General features: G+C 34.9%; 1 protein-coding gene across 3 annotated transcripts in view; it reads left to right on the top strand.

The window, feature by feature from the left end:
• Positions 1–10: 10 nt before the first annotated feature.
• Positions 11–23,571, top strand: part of capslb (calcyphosine-like b) — a 35,873-nt gene continuing 12,312 nt past the window's right edge. For all 3 annotated transcript variants that reach the window (XM_034079528.2, XM_034079527.2, XM_034079526.2), the window contains exons 1-2: positions 11–73; positions 6,745–6,882. In XM_034079528.2, coding sequence (XP_033935419.1) covers positions 6,746–6,882 — 137 coding nt within the window. In that variant the 5' untranslated portion in view covers positions 11–73; position 6,745. The remainder of the gene's footprint in view (positions 74–6,744; positions 6,883–23,571) is intronic.

The following is a 23,571-nucleotide window of genomic DNA, read 5'->3' as shown; positions in this document are numbered from 1 at the left end:
TTGGACGGTGGTCTCCATGGTAACGGAACTGTTTGCGGAAGTGCAGCTCTCCGTTTGCAGCCGGAGATTAAAGGTGAGTGTCCTCCTTAATATCAGCTGTATTTACAACAACAGCACGATATTAGGAGTGATAAGAACAACAACACGACGAGCCATATGTTCAGATATATAGTTTGATACATTTGAATATTACAATCCTTTGTTATTTTATCGTTTCTTATTTGGACCTGCCGTCGTGAAGTGACGTCACAGCCGACGGCAGCTGTTCTGTAATCAGGAGACGGGGACACCTTATAGAGGACAGCTGTTCTGTAATCAGGAGACGGGGACACCTTATAGAGGACAGCTGTTCTGTAATCAGGAGACGGGGACACCTTATAGAGGACAGCTGTTCTGTAATCAGGAGACGGGGACACCTTATAGAGGACAGCTGTTCTGTAATCAGGAGACGGGGACACCTTATAGAGGACAGCTGTTCTGTAATCAGGAGACGGGGACACCTTATAGAGGACAGCTGTTCTGTGAAATTGCTGGGGGCCTATTCCCCAACACAGACTGAACGAATCCACCAACATCTGTGGTGAATGGAACATTGATTATGAACAATTCTTTCTAAGCCACACCTTTCCGCTAATGGCGGACATATCTCTTACCTGAACATGCTCGTTTCCTACTGGAATGTGTCTGACCCTCCACCGATGCTGTATACTTGGATTGGTGTTGATAAACAAAAAAGTGAAATATAGGATAATATTTCACTGTTTTTAACATTGTGCTAATAGCCGCTTTCACACCGCAGGACTTGTGGTACTTTAGTGCCGGCACTAAAGTGCCACAAAAGTACCACAAAAGTACCACGGCACTAAATCCGCCAGGGGGCTAGTGCCAATCGCATTCACACCGCAGTACTTTCCCTGAGGCACGATTACGCTGACGTCACTTCGTCTTCTTCTTCTCTGGGTTTACTGGCAGGCCGCAAAATATGAAGGTAGATATGGTGCAAAATGCGTGAGCGTGAAAACCTGATGTGAGCACTTGCAGAAAAAAAATCTGAGTTTGTGTGCTTACATTTACACTTGTATAAAATATCCACGTAACTGTGAACCAAATGTACACTTGTATAAAATATCCACGTAACTGTGAACCAAATGTACACTTGTAAAAAATATCTACGTAACTGTGAACCAAATTTGAAGTCACAGAAGAAAAAAAAAAGTGTTGTAGCTTGTAGAAAAAAAATGAACTTAGAGATGAAATGTTCACTTGCAGAAAAATACATATTTTTAAAATATATTTTCCATTAAACTGCAACTTTATTTATTACAACCTCTCAAATCAGTCATTACAACTTGACGAATCTGCTCTGTGGCAGAATAAATCGACGGATCTGCGGTCTTGACTTTTGCTACACTTCTTGCGATAAATGTGTCGCAAAAGTAATTTTCACCTGTAGATGTGGGGGGAGGGAGGGGGGTTGGAGCGAAGGGGCGGAGCTATCAGAAGGACGAGGCTCGGGTCAGTCACAGTCACAGTCAGGTCGAACCGGATGACTGCGGGGCTACTGTTCGTGTCGCTACCAGTCCGCTGACATGGCGCGTCAATCAACGGTAAGTTTCGCCCATTACTTGCCCAGTATTACTTTGAATATTATTATTGTGATTGAGGATTAAATCCGCTTTGAAGACCACCGTTTTATATCGTGCAGTTTAGCGGCGAAATAACGTCAGTCAGCCAGCTAACGCTAGCTTTGTTGAGTTTATGCTAGCTAAACAAGTAGTGGTTGTAGTATACAGCAGTAATTCATATATTATAGCCTACTGCTTTGGCACCAACGGTTGATAAGCGTTTATGAAAATAAAACCAATTGAACTGTACGGAAATAATGACAAGTTTTATAATTGTCTTGGGCTCCTGCTGCGTTTTTAAAGCCTTTGTAAATTATCCATGCTATTTTCTATTTAGCTAACGTCGAAGTAGTGTATGTGAAATAAACCTATAAGATGTGTGTATATTACACTTATTAATGTCATATTTCAAGATGATTATTTAGATATTACAATATGGTTGGTTGAGCTGGAGTTCATTATCGAGCTTACACGTTAACGTCACAGTCATCTGAAGAACGAACACAAACCTTGTTGTTTGTATTAATTGTATTACACATTGATATCAAATAAACAGTAAGCATTGGTAACACAACTTCCAAAGTTACAGTAAAATAAAAAGGACCCTGACTCGGACAATACACAATCCAACATGTCCAACAGAAGAGAATCAGTTATATTGTTTGTACACATGGTTCTTTACATATATATCTGTTTGTTTAAGGTGTCCAGGTGATGCAGACAGGCTGGACCAGAGAGTGAGAGACAGAACTGGACTCCTCACAGCAGTGAACTTCAGCTCAGGTACTAAGACTCTTTTTTCATACTGTACAAAGAATCAAGAAAGATATTAGTTTAAATGAATGAAGTATAGACTTTAATACACTGATATACATTCCATTAAACAATACTAAATACTAGATCACCTACACATCAGCTAAGTTGAGGGGTTTTTCCATGCAAAAAGTCACATTTAGATGTTAACAAGCAATATGACTTTGTCAGCTTTCTAATTTAATGTATTAAAGGCAAAGATATTTAACACATAGTGAGAACTGCTGCTATTTATCTCTCAATATTGTCTGTAAAAACGTGGTAAAAGATATTCTCTCAGTGAGACAACAGAGCAAGCTTCTACAGTTGCACTATGTTTTGATAACAGTTAAATATTATTTTGATAATAACATATATTTCAATGTTGATGAATTTCATACTGTTCATTCATAATCTGATTACAATTAAAAAATAATTATATCAACAGCCCCATAACACACAAACACACCTCTTTCATAAATAACACACTTGTTCTGCAATAATGTTTTATGTTTCCTGTAATTTTTGTTAGGAAAGGACATGCCTGAAAGACACAACATCTTCTCCTTCTCTGAGGGTCAAGAAGAACATCCAAGAGGAACATTAAAAGCTGATGCTATGAGATGTTAAGACCAGTACAGGACATTCACTAAGAAACTACTTTTATTGTGAAAACAAAGATCTGCACACCGAATATTTTTGTAGTCTATCAGGACCATCATTTGTTTGTGACGCTGCCTGCACCTCAGAGAAGGGGTGGTTATAGTCAGGCTTATAAAGTGTGGCGAAAAACAGTCAGCTGATCGAATGCACCTATTTCCACATCTACACTCCATCAGCTGATTATTTCTATGTGCCTCGCTTTATGAGCTTCACATCACTTGTGCCTTGTACCGCAGAGTTTGCAACGTCACAAATAAATGGGGCCAATCTTCAGTCAGATGTGAACGTGTAATCTAACATGTTCAGTAAGAATAATGGACAAAAGGATGCAAATACAATTTCTTGAAATGTGAACCAAAAGTTAATCAAATGTTTTAAATAAAAAGCACATATGGACAGAAGGTGTAAACCTAATAAATGTATAAGTAAACACATTTAGTCAAATAACGTGACAGACTAGGCCTGTGCAGTTGGTATCAGCTTTGCCCAGCATGGGCTCCTCCATCAGGCCTGGTCCTCCTCCCTCAGGCCTGGTCCTCCTCCATCAGGCCTGGTCTTCCTCCCTCAGGCCTGGTCCTCCTCCATCAGGCCTGGTCCTCCTCCATCAGGCCTGGTCTTCCTCCCTCAGGCCTGGTCCTCCTCCATCAGGCCTGGTCCTCCTCCATCAGGCCTGGTCTTCCTCGCTGAGGAAAGACCCTCAGTCCTCTCCAAACCAACAGACAGGACGTCCATCACACGGAGGTTTCTCCCTGAAGTCTCTGCAGCCCTCCGGACACCATGCTGTCTCAATCCGTCCACACTGAATATGAGAGGGGAAAAATGAAAATAATAAATGCTTTAGAGACAATAAGAAACATAAAGTTGACTGTTGAGTTGCTCAGTTTTTTTAGATTGTCAATACTATTACTGTATAACTAATATCTCAGGTTAAGAGGCACCTTCAAATAAAGATTGGTCTTTAAATACATGTTGTCTTTTGAATTGTTTGTCTAAAGTCAAGGATCTAGAACTGGTACTTAGTTTTAATGATACAGTCTGGTTATTATGCTGTTTGGAGGAGGCCTCACAGGTAAGAGCACTAACTAGCTACCATCACATGTACCTTAGCTTGACTTAAATGTATTAAACGTATAGTTCAGTGATGGCAAAATATAAATAACTAATGTCATGCAAACATATTAATATTTGCTTGATTCCAGAGTTGAATTTAGCACAATTGCATACAAACGTTAAGGGATTTTAAGATTCTGAAGTTCAATTGGTTTTATTTTCATAAACGCTTATCAACCGTTAGTGCCAAAGCAGTAGGCTATAATATATGAATTACTGCTGTATAGACGACAACCACTACAAGTTTAGCTAGAATAAACTCAACAAAGCTATCGTTAGCTGGCTAACTGACGTTATTTTGCCGCTAAACTGCACGATATAAAACGGTGGTCTTCAAAGCGGATGTAATCCTCAATCACAATAATAATATTCAAAGTAATACTGGGCAAGTAATGGGCAAAAATGTACCGTTCATTGATGCGCCATGTCAGCGGACTGGTAGCGACACGAACCGTTAGCCCCGCAGTCTCCAGTCACCCGAGCCTCGTCCTTCTGATAGCTCCGCCCCTTCGCTCCAACCCCCCTCCCCCCACATCTACAGGTGACAATTACTTTTGCGACACATTTATCGCAAGAAGTGTAGCAAAAGTCAAGACCGGAGATTCGTCGATTTATTCTGCCACAGAGCAGATTCGTCAAGTTGTAATGACTGATTTGAGAGGTTGTAATAAATAAAGTTGCAGTTGTAATGGAAAATATATTTTAAAAATGTGTATTTTTCTGCAAGTGAACATTTCATCTCTAAGTTCATTTTTTCCCTACAAGCTACAAAACATTTTTTTTTCTTCTGTGACTTCAAATTTGGTTCACAGTTACGTAGATATTTTTTACAAGTGTACATTTGGTTCACAGTTACGTGGATATTTTATAAAAGTGTACATTTGGTTCACAGTTACGTGGATATTTTATACAAGTGTAAATGTATGCACACAAGCACAGATTTTTTTTCTGCAAGTGCTCACATCAGGTTTTCACGCTCTCGCATTTTGCACCATATCTACCTTCATACAAAACCACTTCACGGCGAGTACAACAAAAAAACGAGAGAAGAAGAACTACACGGGGGGGAGGGGGTATAAAGCCCATCCGCTGTATGAGGCGTTTGTTTACTTTCCGACCTCAGACATGATGGAGTTCATAAGGGTAATTTACAAATAAAATACCCCATTATAACAATGGACTTTATCTTTATGTATTTATTATATATTACCCCCTCAGGCTGATTTTGGAAAAGGACATCAACCCTTGTTTGGTGTTTTTCCCTTATTTATCTAAAACAAATGACATGATAAATTACTTGTGTTTATGTGTGTAAGACTTGTGTTTCTGATCAATTCAACCACCTGTCTGCTCTCACATTCTTCTATTCTGCAAATTTGGGGTGGGACACAATAAATAAAGCTTCGCCAGTTTGTTTGTTTCATTGCACAGTCAAGACATAACAATAACGGCATCACGCTGTTCCAGGTGTGTCGTATGCATGTACATTGAAGTTAAATAACAGTGTGCAATGTAAAATAAAGTGTAAGTAGTTTCAAAACAATGTAACAGTGGCAATATATATAGCAGCAGACACGCCTTAGTGCAAGTTAGGTGTCAGTATTAAAAAACAGTGGCAATATATATATATAATAACAATAGAAAATCGTTACCACTCTTATTATTGTGGTCTTTAATTTGTTTATAGTCCGGCCTGAGTTTCTTTATTTTTACCCGGCACCCGTGTGCACTGTGCACGATTCCCAGCTCAAGTAGCGAACATCGCTCAAAACATTTGGAGTTGGGAGCTGCTTTCTGTAGAAGCTGCTGCATCCCGTCCTTGGAGTAAATTGCCAGAAGCGCCGACACTTCCTCATCATCCCACCGCTCCGTGTTGTAGTACGTGTGGTCAGAACTGCTCAGGTGTGGCTGTGGTTTTGTAGCGAGGAAAAAAATGGCTGCCTAACAAAACAAATTCAGAGTCTAACGGGGCGTGGTTTGCAATTCGCCCAGCCAATAGAAATAGAATAGAAATTGGCACTCTTTTGTCACCAGGTTCGTACCACCTCTCTAGCAGGGACTAAAAAGTACCAAAAGAGTTCCAAAAGAGTTCCCGGCAGTGAGTAGTCCCGGCGGTGTGAACGCGACATTATTGGTACTAACGGAACTAAAGAACTAAAGTACCAGGGAAAGTCCTGCGGTGTGAACGCGGCTAATGAAAAAGTAGGCGGAGCTTAGGGGTTCAAGAGGACTTTATGTAGAGCAGGTCCACCCAGAAAAGTGGGTAACATTTCAGGTCCATGGGACTTACAGTGCGACTATGTACAATTTTTAACCCATGGACTCCACAATGTCAAATTTGTCACCGGTCCTGCCGTCCCTGCAAAATGTCGCTGCTTGAATGGCGTCGTAAAACCTCAAAAACAGGTTTCAAAGCGCACAGGAATCATAACATGAATTTTACGAATAACAATAGGTCTTCGCACACTTCGTGCTCAGGCCCTAATAAACAATAGTAATGATAATAGTCATGTATAATAATAATAATAAATATATGAATGCTAACGACCCTCAGGATGGCGGGTACGAGCAGGCACGACCGGGCAATGTCTCTGAAGGCGCAGAAGGAGCTGAAGGAGTGCAAGGACCCGGTGGAGAGGCTCCGTCTGCACTGCCTGTCCCGAGGCTCGTCTGGGATCAAAGGGCTGGGCCGGTGAGACTCTGTTTCATATATATATCACCACTTTAACACTGTTTCATATATCACGATATATCACCACTTTAACACTGTTTAATATATCACGATATATCACCACTTTAACACTGTTTCATATATCACGATATATCACCACTTTAACACTGTTTAATATATCACGATATATCATGACTTTAACACTGTTTAATATATCAGACCAAAGTGCTGTACAGAGAGATAAGCTCACACAACATAATATAAATACAAGATACAAACACAAAACAAACCAGAATAAACGTAATAATTAAAAAATAAATAACAGCCATATAATAAAAACAATAGACCACTGAAAGCAAATAAAAGCAACACTCTACTTGTTTCTGAATGCCAAGGAGAAGAGGTGGGTTTTAAGACGGGATTTAAAAGCAGTCAGTGTGGGAGCCTGTCTGATGAGCAAGGGCAGGTCGTTCCACAGTTTAGGGGCGGCAGCAGAGAAAGCACGGTCCCCTCTGCGCTTAGACTTTGTTTTTGGCATCCTTAGGAGCAACTGATCAGCTGACCTGAGAGTGCGAGTTGGCGTGTAGCTGTGTGACAGCTCAGAGAGGTACGGCGGGGCCAGGCCATTCAGGGCTTTAAAAGTAAATAAAAGAGTTTAAAAATGAATCCTCAAATGAACGGGCAGCCGGTGGAGTGAAGATAAAATGGGGGAAATGTGCTGGTGTTTGCGTGTGCCTGTTAGTAGCCGTGCTGCTGCATTTTGCACCATCTGGAGGCGAGCAAGGGAGGATGCACTTATCCCCATATATAGTGCATTACAATAATCCAAGCGGGAGGTGACGAAGGCATGGATTACAGTTTCAAAGAGGTCACTATTTAAAAAAGGCTTTATTTTGGCTAGCTGCCTGAGGTGGAAGAAGCTGTTTTTAACAACTGCCTTGATCTGGCTGTCAAGCTTGAGTTCAGGGTCCATCTTTATCCCAAGATTTGTGATGGTAGGCCTGGTGGAGTGGCCTAGGGATCCTAGGTCTATAGGAGTGGTCCGAGGGTCACCAAAAACCATCACTTCGGTTTTGTCATCATTTAATTTTAAAAAGTTGCATGACATCCAGGACTTAATGTCTTCAAGGCAGTTTAACAGCGGTTTAATTGAATATGAGTCATTCTTTTTAAGTGGCACATATATTTGGCAATCGTCTGCATAGCAATGGAAAGCGATACCATGCTTCCTAATAATGGACCCAAGAGGGAGCAAATACAGGGAGAACAACAGGGGGCCTAACGCTGAGCCCTGTGGAACCCCACAAAGGAGAGGAGCAGACGAGGACTCAGAGTCCCCAAGGCTGATGCAGAAAGTCCTACCAGTCAGATACGACCTAAACCATTCGAGGGCTTTGCCCCTAATGCCCACCCACTGCTCCAAACGAGCTATCAGGATCTCATGGTCCACTGTATAAAAAGCGGCCGTTAGATCAAGGAGTAAAAGGATAATGCATTCACCTGAGTCTGTTGCTAAAAGGATATCATTAAAAACTCTTAAAAGAGCTGATTCCGTGCTGTGCAAGGTTTTAAAACCAGATTGGAAGACCTCGAGTCCTTGTGCTCTTCCAGAAAAGCGAGAAGTTGACTGTATACAATCTTCTCTAGGATTTTTGACATAAAAGGTAACTTGGAAATGGGCCTAAAGTTTGCAAGAACTGTGGGATCCAGACTAGGTTTCTTAATAAGTGGTTGTACAACGGCATGTTTCCAATTTTCCGGAACAACCCCTGTAACACTGTATAATATATCATGATATATCATGACTTTAACACTCTTTCATATATCACGATATATCACCACTTTAACACTGTTTCATATATCACGATATATCACCACTTTAACACTGTATAATATATCACGATATATCACCACTTTAACACTGTTTAATATATCACCACTTTAACACTGTTTCATATGTCACGATATATCACCACTTTAACACTGTTTCATATATCACGATATATCATTACTTTAACACTGTATAATATATCATTACTTTAACACTGTTTAATATATCACCACTTTAACACTCTTTCATATATCACGATATATCACTACTTTAACACTGTTTCATATATCATGATATATCATGACTTTAACACTCTTTCATATATCACGATATATCACCACTGTAACACTGTTTAATATATCACGATATATCACCACTTTAACACTGTTTCATATATCACGATATATCACCACTTTAACACTGTATCATATATCACGATATATCATGACTTTAACACTCTTTCATATATCACGATATATCACCACTTTAACACTGTTTAATATATCACGATATATCACCACTGTAACACTGTTTAATATATCACGATATATCACCACTTTAACACTGTTTCATATATCACGATATATCACCACTTTAACACTGTATCATATATCACGATATATCATGACTTTAACACTCTTTCATATATCACGATATATCACCACTTTAACACTGTTTAACATATCACGATATATCACCACTTTAACACGGTTTCATATATCACGATATATCACCACTGTAACACTGTTTAATATATCACGATATATCACCACTTTAACACTGTTTCATATATCATGATATATCACCACTTTAACACTGTATCATATAACACGATATATCATGACTTTAACACTCTTTCATATATCACGATATATCACCACTTTAACACTGTTTAATATATCACGATATATCACCACTTTAACACTGTTTCATATATCACGATATATCACCACTTTAACACTGTTTAATATATCACGATATATCATGACTTTAACACTCTTTCATATATCACGATATATCACCACTTTAACACTGTTTCATATATCACGATATATCACCACTTTAACACTGTTTCATATATCACCACTTTAACACTCTTTCATATATCACGATATATCACCACTTTAACACTCTTTCATATATCACGATATATCACCACTTTAACACTGTTTAATATATCACGATATATCACCACTTTAACACTGTTTCATATATCACGATATATCACCACTTTAACACTGTTTAATATATCACGATATATCACCACTTTAACACTGTTTCATATATCACGATATATCACCACTTTAACACTGTATCATATATCACGATATATCATGACTTTAACACTCTTTCATATATCACGATATATCACCACTTTAACACTGTTTAATATATCACGATATATCACCACTTTAACACTGTTTCATATATCACGATATATCACCACTTTAACACTGTATCATATATCACGATATATCATGACTTTAACACTCTTTCATATATCACGATATATCACCACTTTAACACTGTTTCATATATCACGATATATCACCACTTTAACACTGTTTCATATATCACGATATATCACCACTTTAACACTGTATCATATATCACGATATATCATGACTTTAACACTCTTTCATATATCACGATATATCACCACTTTAACACTGTTTCATATATCACGATATATCACCACTTTAACACTGTTTCATATATCACGATATATCACCACTTTAACACTGTTTCATATATCACGATATATCACCACTTTAACACTGTTTAATATATCACGATATATCATGACTTTAACACTCTTTCATATATCATTACTTTAACACTGTATAATATATCATTACTTTAACACTGTATAATATATCATTACTTTAACACTGTATAATATATCATTACTTTAACACTGTATAATATATCATTACTTTAACACTGTATAATATATCATTACTTTAACACTGTATAATATATCATTACTTTAACAATCCAATCCAATCCAATCCAACTTTATTTATATAGCACTTTAAAAACCTTCAGACCAAAGTGCTGTACAGAGAGATAAGCTCACACAACATAATATAAATACAAGATACAAACACAAAACAAACCAGAATAAATGTAATAATTAAAAAATAAATAACAGCCATATAATAAAAACAATAGACCACTGAAAGCAAATAAAAGCAACACTCTACTTGTTTCTGAATGCCAAGGAGAAGAGGTGGGTTTTAAGACGGGATTTAAAAGCAGTCAGTGTGGGAGCCTGTCTGATGAGCAAGGGCAGGTCGTTCCACAGTTTAGGGGCGGCAGCAGAGAAAGCACGGTCCCCTCTGCGCTTAGACTTTGTTTTTGGCATCCTTAGGAGCAACTGATCAGCTGACCTGAGAGTGCGAGTTGGCGTGTAGCTGTGTGACAGCTCAGAGAGGTACGGCGGGGCCAGGCCATTCAGGGCTTTAAAAGTAAATAAAAGAGTTTAAAAATGAATCCTCAAATGAACGGGCAGCCGGTGGAGTGAAGATAAAATGGGGGAAATGTGCTGGTGTTTGCGTGTGCCTGTTAGTAGCCGTGCTGCTGCATTTTGCACCATCTGGAGGCGAGCAAGGGAGGATGCACTTATCCCCATATATAGTGCATTACAATAATCCAAGCGGGAGGTGACGAAGGCATGGATTACAGTTTCAAAGAGGTCACTATTTAAAAAAGGCTTTATTTTGGCTAGCTGCCTGAGGTGGAAGAAGCTGTTTTTAACAACTGCCTTGATCTGGCTGTCAAGCTTGAGTTCAGGGTCCATCTTTATCCCAAGATTTGTGATGGTAGGCCTGGTGGAGTGGCCTAGGGATCCTAGGTCTATAGGAGTGGTCCGAGGGTCACCAAAAACCATCACTTCGGTTTTGTCATCATTTAATTTTAAAAAGTTGCATGACATCCAGGACTTAATGTCTTCAAGGCAGTTTAACAGCGGTTTAATTGAATATGAGTCATTCTTTTTAAGTGGCACATATATTTGGCAATCGTCTGCATAGCAATGGAAAGCGATACCATGCTTCCTAATAATGGACCCAAGAGGGAGCAAATACAGGGAGAACAACAGGGGGCCTAACGCTGAGCCCTGTGGAACCCCACAAAGGAGAGGAGCAGACGAGGACTCAGAGTCCCCAAGGCTGATGCAGAAAGTCCTACCAGTCAGATACGACCTAAACCATTCGAGGGCTTTGCCCCTAATGCCCACCCACTGCTCCAAACGAGCTATCAGGATCTCATGGTCCACTGTATAAAAAGCGGCCGTTAGATCAAGGAGTAAAAGGATAATGCATTCACCTGAGTCTGTTGCTAAAAGGATATCATTAAAAACTCTTAAAAGAGCTGATTCCGTGCTGTGCAAGGTTTTAAAACCAGATTGGAAGACCTCGAGTCCTTGTGCTCTTCCAGAAAAGCGAGAAGTTGACTGTATACAATCTTCTCTAGGATTTTTGACATAAAAGGTAACTTGGAAATGGGCCTAAAGTTTGCAAGAACTGTGGGATCCAGACTAGGTTTCTTAATAAGTGGTTGTACAACGGCATGTTTCCAATTTTCCGGAACAACCCCTGTAACACTGTATAATATATCATGATATATCATGACTTTAACACTCTTTCATATATCACGATATATCACCACTTTAACACGGTTTCATATATCACGATATATCACCACTGTAACACTGTTTCATATATCACGATATATCATTACTTTAACACTGTATAATATATCATTACTTTAACACTGTTTAATATATCACCACTTTAACACTGTTTCATATATCACGATATATCACCACTTTAACACTGTATCATATATCACGATATATCATGACTTTAACACTCTTTCATATATCACGATATATCACCACTTTAACACTGTTTAATATATCACGATATATCACCACTTTAACACTGTTTCATATATCACGATATATCACCACTTTAACACTGTTTAATATATCACGATATATCATGACTTTAACACTCTTTCATATATCACGATATATCACCACTTTAACACTGTTTCATATATCACGATATATCACCACTTTAACACTGTTTCATATATCACCACTTTAACACTCTTTCATATATCACGATATATCACCACTTTAACACTCTTTCATATATCACGATATATCACCACTTTAACACTGTTTAATATATCACGATATATCAACACTTTAACACTGTTTCATATATCACGATATATCACCACTTTAACACTGTTTAATATATCACGATATATCATGACTTTAACACTCTTTCATATATCACGATATATCACCACTTTAACACTGTTTCATATATCACCACTTTAACACTCTTTCATATATCACGATATATCACCACTTTAACACTCTTTCATATATCACGATATATCACCACTTTAACACTGTTTAATATATCACGATATATCATGACTTTAACACTCTTTCATATATCACGATATATCACCACTTTAACACTGTTTAATATATCACGATATATCACCACTTTAACACTGTTTCATATATCACGATATATCACCACTTTAACACTGTTTCATATATCACGATATATCACCACTTTAACACTGTTTAATATATCATTACTTTAACACTGTATAATATATCATTACTTTAACACTGTATAATATATCACGATATATCACCACTTTAACACTGTTTCATATATCACGATATATCACCACTTTAACACTGTATAATATATCACGATATATCACCACTTTAACACTGTTTCATATATCACCACTTTAACACTCTTTCATATATCACGATATATCACCACTTTAACACTCTTTCATATATCACGATATATCACCACTTTAACACTCTTTCATATATCACGATATATCACCACTTTAACACTGTTTCATATATCACGATATATCATTACTTTAACACTGTTTCATATATCATTACTTTAACACTGTATAATATATCATGATATATCATGACTTTAACACTCTTTCATATATCACGATATATCACCATTTTAACACGGTTTCATATATCACGATATATCATGACTTTAACACTCTTTCATATATCACGATATATCACCACTTTAACACTGTTTCATATATCACGATATATCACCACTTTAACACTGTTTAATATATCACGATATATCACCACTTTAACACTGTTTCATATATCACGATATATCACCACTTTAACACTGTATCATATATCACGATATATCACCACTTTAACACTGTTAAATATATCACGATATATCACCACTTTAACACTGTTTAATATATCACGATATATCATGACTTTAACACTCTTTCATATATCACGATATATCACCACTTTAACACTGTTTAATATATCACGATATATCATGACTTTAACACTCTTTCATATATCACGATATATCACCACTTTAACACTGTTTAATATATCACGATATATCACCACTTTAACACTGTTTCATATATCACGATATATCACCACTTTAACACTGTTTAATATATCACGATATATCACCACTTTAACACTGTTTAATATATCATTACTTTAACACTGTATAATATATCATGATATATCATGACTTTAACACTCTTTCATATATCACAATATATCACCACTTTAACACTGTTTATTATATCACGATATATCACCACTTTAACACTGTTTCATATATCACGATATATCACCACTTTAACACTGTTTCATATATCACGATATATCACCACTTTAACACTCTTTCATATATCACGATATATCACCACTTTAACACTGTTTAATATATCACGATATATCATGACTTTAACACTCTTTCATATATCACGATATATCACCACTTTAACACTCTTTCATATATCACGATATATCACCACTTTAACACTGTTTAATATATCACGATATATCATGACTTTAACACTCTTTCATATATCACGATATATCACCACTTTAACACTGTTTCATATATCACGATATATCACCACTTTAACACTGTTTAATATATCACGATATATCACCACTTTAACACTGTTTAATATATCACGATATATCACCACTTTAACACTGTTTAATATATCATTACTTTAACACTGTATAATATATCATGATATATCATGACTTTAACACTCTTTCATATATCACGATATATCACCACTTTAACACTGTTTAATATATCATTACTTTAACACTGTATAATATATCATGATATATCATGACTTTAACACTCTTTCATATATCACGATATATCACCACTTTAACACTGTTTCATATATCACGATATATCACCACTTTAACACTGTTTCATATATCACGATATATCACCACTTTAACACTGTTTCATATATCACGATATATCACCACTTTAACACTGTTTAATATATCACGATATATCACCACTTTAACACTGTTTAATATATCACGATATATCACCACTTTAACACTGTTTCATATATCACGATATATCACCACTTTAACACTGTTTCATATATCACGATATATCACCACTTTAACACTGTTTAATATATCATTACTTTAACACTGTATAATATATCATGATATATCATGACTTTAACACTCTTTCATATATCACGATATATCACCACTTTAACACTGTTTAATATATCACGATATATCACCACTTTAACACTGTTTAATATATCACGATATATCATGACTTTAACATTCTTTCATATATCACGATATATCACCACTTTAACACTGTTTAATATATCACGATATATCACCACTTTAACACTGTTTCATATATCACGATATATCACCACTTTAACACTGTTTCATATATCACGATATATCACCACTTTAACACTGTTTCATATATCACGATATATCATTACTTTAACACTGTTTAATATATCATTACTTTAACACTGTATAATATATCATGATATATCATGACTTTAACACTCTTTCATATATCACGATATATCACCACTTTAACACTGTTTAATATATCACGATATATCATGACTTTAACACTCTTTCATATATCACGATATATCACCACTTTAACACTGTTTAATATATCACGATATATCACCACTTTAACACTGTTTCATATATCACGATATATCACCACTTTAACACTGTTTAATATATCATTACTTTAACACTGTATAATATATCATTACTTTAACAGTGTATAATATATCATTACTTTAACACTGTATAATATATCATTACTTTAACACTGTATAATATATCATGATATATCAGGACTTTGGTTTCCCCCATCATCCAAACCCATCAATTTGAGTAAATATTGTCCCCTTGAAAACCGTTACTGAACTGATTTTGGACATTTGTACTTTGATAAGCATTAATCTCAATGTTGACCATATTCTGGATCTTCTCGGGGATTCTTCAAGTCCCGCCAAATGATGTGTGACGTCATTGCGGGCACAGAGCTCCAGCTGCACCGTTCCGGATCCCAGCATCTGCATGTAAACGCACGATGGCGCACACAGCAGCAAGCGATGACAGCGATGACAGTTTACTTTTGAACGTGTCTGAGAGCTCATGAGGCTGAAGGATCGGTTTATGTTCTCTCTGTTAGAAGTTTAGGAATGAGGTGCGTCAATATGGGCGATCATACGGTCATGTAGCCAGTGGTGGACTGGGACTAAAAATCAGCCCGGGACTCTCGACCGGCCCACTTCGGTACCGCTAGCAAATTGTCAACGGGGGGAGTGGGGGATGTGCTAGTGACTTATCTGACCGGCCCACTTCGGTACCGGCCCAGTGGGATTCGTCCCGATGGCCAGTCCGCCACTGCACCCAGCCCAGCCCACGTAAACTGTCAACGGGGGGAGCCTCGCTGCGGGGAAACGGTGGACCTAGTGTCCCGATCGGAGTGGGAATAATAAAATTGATAATCATCATAATCCGTGCATTTTATCCATTAATTTCCCCAACATTGTGGTAAAAAAACCACACGTTTAATCCATGTTTAATCCGCCTCCACCCAGGCACGCAACCGTGGCGTTATATTTGACCCCACCCTCTCCCTCGAGCCCCACATCCGTCAAGTTGTAAAAACCTCATTTTTCCACCTCCGCAATATTGCCAAACTCCGTCCCTCTCTCACCCGCCCCGCAGCTGAGTGACTCATTCACGCCTTCATCTCCTCCCGCCTTGACTATTGCAACTCCCTCCTCTACGGCATCAGCACTACACCCCTCAATAGACTCCAGCGTGTCCAGAACGCAGCCGCCAGACTCCTCACCCACACCAAATCATGGCATCATATCACCCCGGTCCTCAAAGAACTCCACTGGCTCCCCGTTTCACACCGCATCCACTACAAACTCCTGGTCGTCACTTTCAAAGCCCTCCACCATCTGGCCCCCCCCTACCTCACTGACCTCCTCATCCTCTACCAACCACCCCGGTCCCTCAGATCCACCTCAGCCGGTTTGCTTTCCATCCCCAAGGCCAAACTCCGGAGCTTCGGGGACAGAGCCTTCTTTGTGGCAGCCCCGAAGCTCTGGAACTCCCTCCCCCAAGACCTCTGTGAGTCTGAGTCCCTCACCCTGTTCCAGTCCCGCCTCAAAACCCACCTCTTCAACTCTGTATCCATAAGCCCCCCCCTCTCAATCAACTTCCTCCTGACTGCTTTTCTGTTTTGTTTTGTTTCTTTTTGGCTTTGTCTTTGTTTTTGTTTTGTTTGTCTACCCTCCCTCCCAAATGTAAAGCGTCTTTGGGTTCAAGAAAAGCGCTAAAGAAATAAAATATATTATTAAAAATATATTATGTTGGTGTACTACAACTACAAAAAGCATCGGTTTGTTTTTCATCAGGAAATGCAGACCGGCTCAAACAAACGATTTGTAATCATCATCCTCACGATCATTTAATGTATCATATGTTCGCCGAATTGACATGAAAGCACTAATAAATGTAGTTTCATCCACTTGAGTTTACAATTACAAAAATAATCGATTTGTTTTTATATCACATCCCACGGGAGGAAATTCAGCAGCTCTCACTACCGATTTTTAATCCTAATTTAATCATCATCTTCACCACGATCATTTACGTTTATGTCGCCGAATTGACATGAAAGCACTGACAAATATGAATATACTGTAGTCAACTTCATTTAAATGTTATTAACGTGCCTAAACTCAGTAATTCACAATTTCTACGCATGACAACACACTTTGTCCGTGTTTGGCTCTCTCGCCGCACAGTGAAGCGTTCCCGCATTGACGTCACTTCCGGCTTCCCCCAAAACTTCAAAATGAGTCGAAGGAATTTCCCCGCGATGTTCGAAATTATTGATATTTATCGGAACGGTATCGCACCTTATTTTTTAATCTGACGGTTTGAGATTACTAGTAGACCAATATTTCATTGCACAACAGTTGTTGGGAGGCTGTCACAGGCTCTTTAAGTCTGAATAATATATCATGACTTTAACACTGTATAATATATCATGACTTTAACAATGTATAATATATCATGACTTTAACACTATATAATATATCATGACTTTAACACTATATAATATATCATGACTTTGACACTATATAATATATCATAACACTGTATAATATATCATGACTTTAACACTGTATAATATATCATGACTTTAACACTGTATGATATATCATAACACTGTATAATATATCATGACTTTAACACAATATAATATATCATAACACTGTATAATATATCATGACTTTAACACTGTATAATATATCATGACTTTAACACTGTATGATATATCATGACTTTAACACTGTATAATATATCATGACTTTAACACAATATAATATATCATAACACTGTATAATATATCATGAATTTAACACTGTATAATATATCATGACTTTAACACTGTATAATATATCATGACTTTAACACTATATAACATATCATGACTTTAACACTATATAATATATCATAACACTGTATAATATATCATAACACTGTATAATATATCATGACTTTAACACTAAATAATATATCATGACTTTAACACTATATAATATATCATGACTTTAACACTATATAATATATCATAACACTGTATAATATATCATGACTTTAACACTGTATAATATATCATGACTTTAACACTGTATGATATATCATAACACTGTATAATATATCATGACTTTAACACTAAATAATATATCATGACTTTAACACTATATAATATATCATGACTTTAACACTATATAATATATCATGACTTTAACACTGTATAATATATCATAACACTATATAATATATCATGACTTTAACACAATATAATATATCATGACTTTAACACTGTATAATATATCATGACTTTAACACTGTATAATATATCATAACACTATATAATATATCATGACTTTAACACAATATAATATATCATGACTTTAACAATGTATAATATATCATGACTTTAACACAATATAATATATCATGACTTTAACACTATATAATATATCATGACTTTAACACTATATGATATATCATAACACTGTATACTAAATCATGAATTTAACACTATATAATATATCATGACTTTAACACTATATAATATATCATAACACTGTATAATATATCATGACTTTAACACTGTATAATATATCATGACTTTAACACTATATAACATATCATGACTTTAACACTATATAATATATCATAACACTGTATAATATATCGTGACTTTAACACTATATACTATATCAAAACACTGTCTAATATATCATAACACTGTATAATATATCATGACTTTAACACTATATAATATATCATGACTTTAACACTATATAATATATCATGACTTTAACACTATATAATATATCATGACTTTAACATTATATAATATATCATGACATTAACACTAAATAATATATCATGACTTTAACACTGTATAATATATCATGACTTTAACACTGTGTAATATATCCTGACTTTAACACTATATAATATATCATGACTTTAACACTATATAATATATCATGACTTTAACACTATATAATATATCATGACTTTAACACTATATAATATATCATGCATTTAACACGATATAATATATCATAACACTGTATAATATATCATGACTTTAACACTATATAATATATCATGACTTTAACACTATATAATATATCATAACACTGTATAATATATCATGACTTTAACACTGTATAATATATCATGACTTTAAAGCTATTTAATATATCATTTTATTTATTTATCCTTTATTTATCCAGGAATGTCCCATTGAGATACAAGATCTCTTCTTCCAGGGAGTCCTGACCAACACGGCACACAACAAGTTTCAACATAAAACAAGGGCATTAAACAAAAAAAACATACAATTCAAATATAAATACAGAAGGCCATTTGTGCAGTGGCAAGAAGCATAATCACATCAGCAATAGCATCAGGTAAAACAGTTACATGTTTCATGAAGGGCTAATCGTAGCATACCTTTAAAAGCATTTACAGTAGGAAGTGCCTCTAGACAAAGTTTTACTTGCAGCGTATTCCATAAAAAGGGAGCATAGTGGGAGAATGCAGCTTTACCGAGCTCTGACTGCATCAAAGGAACATTTAAAAGCATCCCATTTGCTGCTCGTCTGGTATTAAAAAAGCAAGTATAAAAGGACAGAAGTCTGGAGATATATAAGGGCAGCTTACCTAGCAATGACTTAAGGATAAAAATCAACATGTGTGATTGTCTTCTTTGGTACAGAGAGGACCGTCCTAAGGACTGATACAAAGTGCAGTGGTGGGTGCGAGAGCCTGCACCCGTTACAAAACGTATAGCAGTATGGTACGCAGAATCCAGCTTTTTAAGCAGGGAGGAAGAAGCATGCATATAGATCACATCGCCATAGTCTAATACAGACAGAAAGGAACTCTGCACAATTCTCTTCCTGGCTTCAGACGGGAAACATAACTTTAACACTGTATAATATATCATGACATTAACACTATATAATATATAATAACACTGTATAATATATCATGACTTTAACGCTATTTAATATATCATGACTTTAACACTATACAATATATCATGACACTAACACTATATTATATATCATGACTTTAACACTATTTAATATATCCTGACACTAACACTATATAATATATCATGACTTTAACACTGTATAATATATCATGACATTAACACTATATAATATATCATAACACTGTATAATATATCATGACTTTAACGCTATTTAATATATCATGACTTTAACACTATATAACATATCATGACACGAACACTATATTATATATCATGACTTTAACACTATTTAATATATCCTGACACTAACACTATATTATATATCATGACTTTAACACTATATAATATTTATCATGACTTTAACACTATTTAATATATCATGACACTAACACTTCAATACATCATGACTTTAACACTATATAATATATCATGACTTTAACGTTATTTAATATATCATGACTTTAACACTGTATAATATATCATGACATTAACACTATTTAATATATCATGACTTTAACACTATATAATATATCATGACTTTAACACTATATAATATATCATGACTTTAACGCTATTTAATATATCATGACTTTAACACTGTATAATATATCATGACTTTAACACTATATAATATATCATAACACTGTATAATATATCATGACTTTAACACTGTATAATATATCATGATATTAACACTATTTAATATATCATGACTTTAACACTATATAATATATCATGACTTTAACGCTATTTAATATATCATGACTTTAACACTGTATAATATATCATGACTTTAACACTATATAATATATCATAACACTGTATAATATATCATGACTTTAACACTGTATAATATATCATGACTTGAACACTATATAATATATCATGACACTAACACTTTAATATATCATAACACTGTATAATATATCATGACTTTAACGCTATTTAATATATCATGACTTTAACACTATATAATATATCATGACACTAACACTATATTATATATCATGACTTTAACACTTTATAATATATCCTGACACTAACACTATATTATATATCATGACTTTAACACTATATAATATATATCATGACTTTAACACTATATAATATATCATGACTTTAACACTATATAATATATCATGACTTTAACACTGAAAAAAGGAGACCGGGAAATTATCTAAGCTTCACCCGCGGCGTTTCACTGTCAAGGGGTGCGATATAGCGTGTATGTAATTACATTAAAAATACTAACTTGAGCCCCACCACTGTATGGGTTAGCCCTACCATATATTACCCAACAAAAATACTCTGGAGCTGCCACTGTGTATAATATATCATGACTTTAACACTATATAATATATCATGACATTAACACTATATAATATATCATAACACTGTATAATATATCATGACTTTAACGCTATTTAATATATCATGACTTTAACACTATATAACATATCATGACACGAACACTATATTATATATCATGACTTTAACACTATTTAATATATCCTGACACTAACACTATATTATATATCATGACTTTAACACTATATAATATTTATCATGACTTTAACACTATTTAATATATCATGACACTAACACTTCAATACATCATGACTTTAACACTATATAATATATCATGACTTTAACGTTATTTAATATATCATGACTTTAACACTGTATAATATATCATGACATTAACACTATTTAATATATCATGACTTTAACACTATATAATATATCATGACTTTAACACTATATAATATATCATGACTTTAACGCTATTTAATATATCATGACTTTAACACTGTATAATATATCATGACTTTAACACTATATAATATATCATAACACTGTATAATATATCATGACTTTAACACTGTATAATATATCATGATATTAACACTATTTAATATATCATGACTTTAACACTATATAATATATCATGACTTTAACGCTATTTAATATATCATGACTTTAACACTGTATAATATATCATGACTTTAACACTATATAATATATCATAACACTGTATAATATATCATGACTTTAACACTGTATAATATATCATGACTTTAACACTATATAATATATCATGACACTAACACTTTAATATATCATAACACTTTAACGCTATTTAATATATCATGACTTTAACACTATATAATATATCATGACACTAACACTATATTATATATCATGACTTTAACACTTTATAATATATCCTGACACTAACACTATATTATATATCATGACTTTAACACTATATAATATATATCATGACTTTAACACTATATAATATATCATGACTTTAACACTATATAATATATCATGACTTTAACACTGAAAAAAGGAGACCGGGAAATTATCTAAGCTTCACCCGCGGCGTTTCACTGTCAAGGGGTGCGATATAGCGTGTATGTAATTACATTAAAAATACTAACTTGAGCCCCACCACTGTATGGGTTAGCCCTACCATATATTACCCAACAAAAATACTCTGGAGCTGCCACTGTGTATAATATATCATGACTTTAACACTATATAATATATCATGACATTAACACTATATAATATATCATAACACTGTATAATATATCATGACTTTAACACTATATAATATATCATGACTTTAACACTATATAATATATCATGACATTAACACTATATAATATATCATAACACTGTATAATATATCATGACTTTAACGCTATTTAATATATCATGACTTTAACACTATATAACATATCATGACACGAACACTATATTATATATCATGACTTTAACACTATTTAATATATCCTGACACTAACACTATATTATATATCATGACTTTAACACTATATAATATTTATCATGACTTTAACACTA

Source organism: Pseudochaenichthys georgianus, unplaced genomic scaffold, assembly GCF_902827115.2.
Source record: "Pseudochaenichthys georgianus unplaced genomic scaffold, fPseGeo1.2 scaffold_642_arrow_ctg1, whole genome shotgun sequence".
Taxonomy (NCBI): Eukaryota; Metazoa; Chordata; class Actinopteri; order Perciformes; family Channichthyidae; genus Pseudochaenichthys; species Pseudochaenichthys georgianus.
The sequence above is the reverse complement of the archived record's forward strand: the minus strand, read 5'-3'. Positions and strand labels throughout refer to the sequence as shown.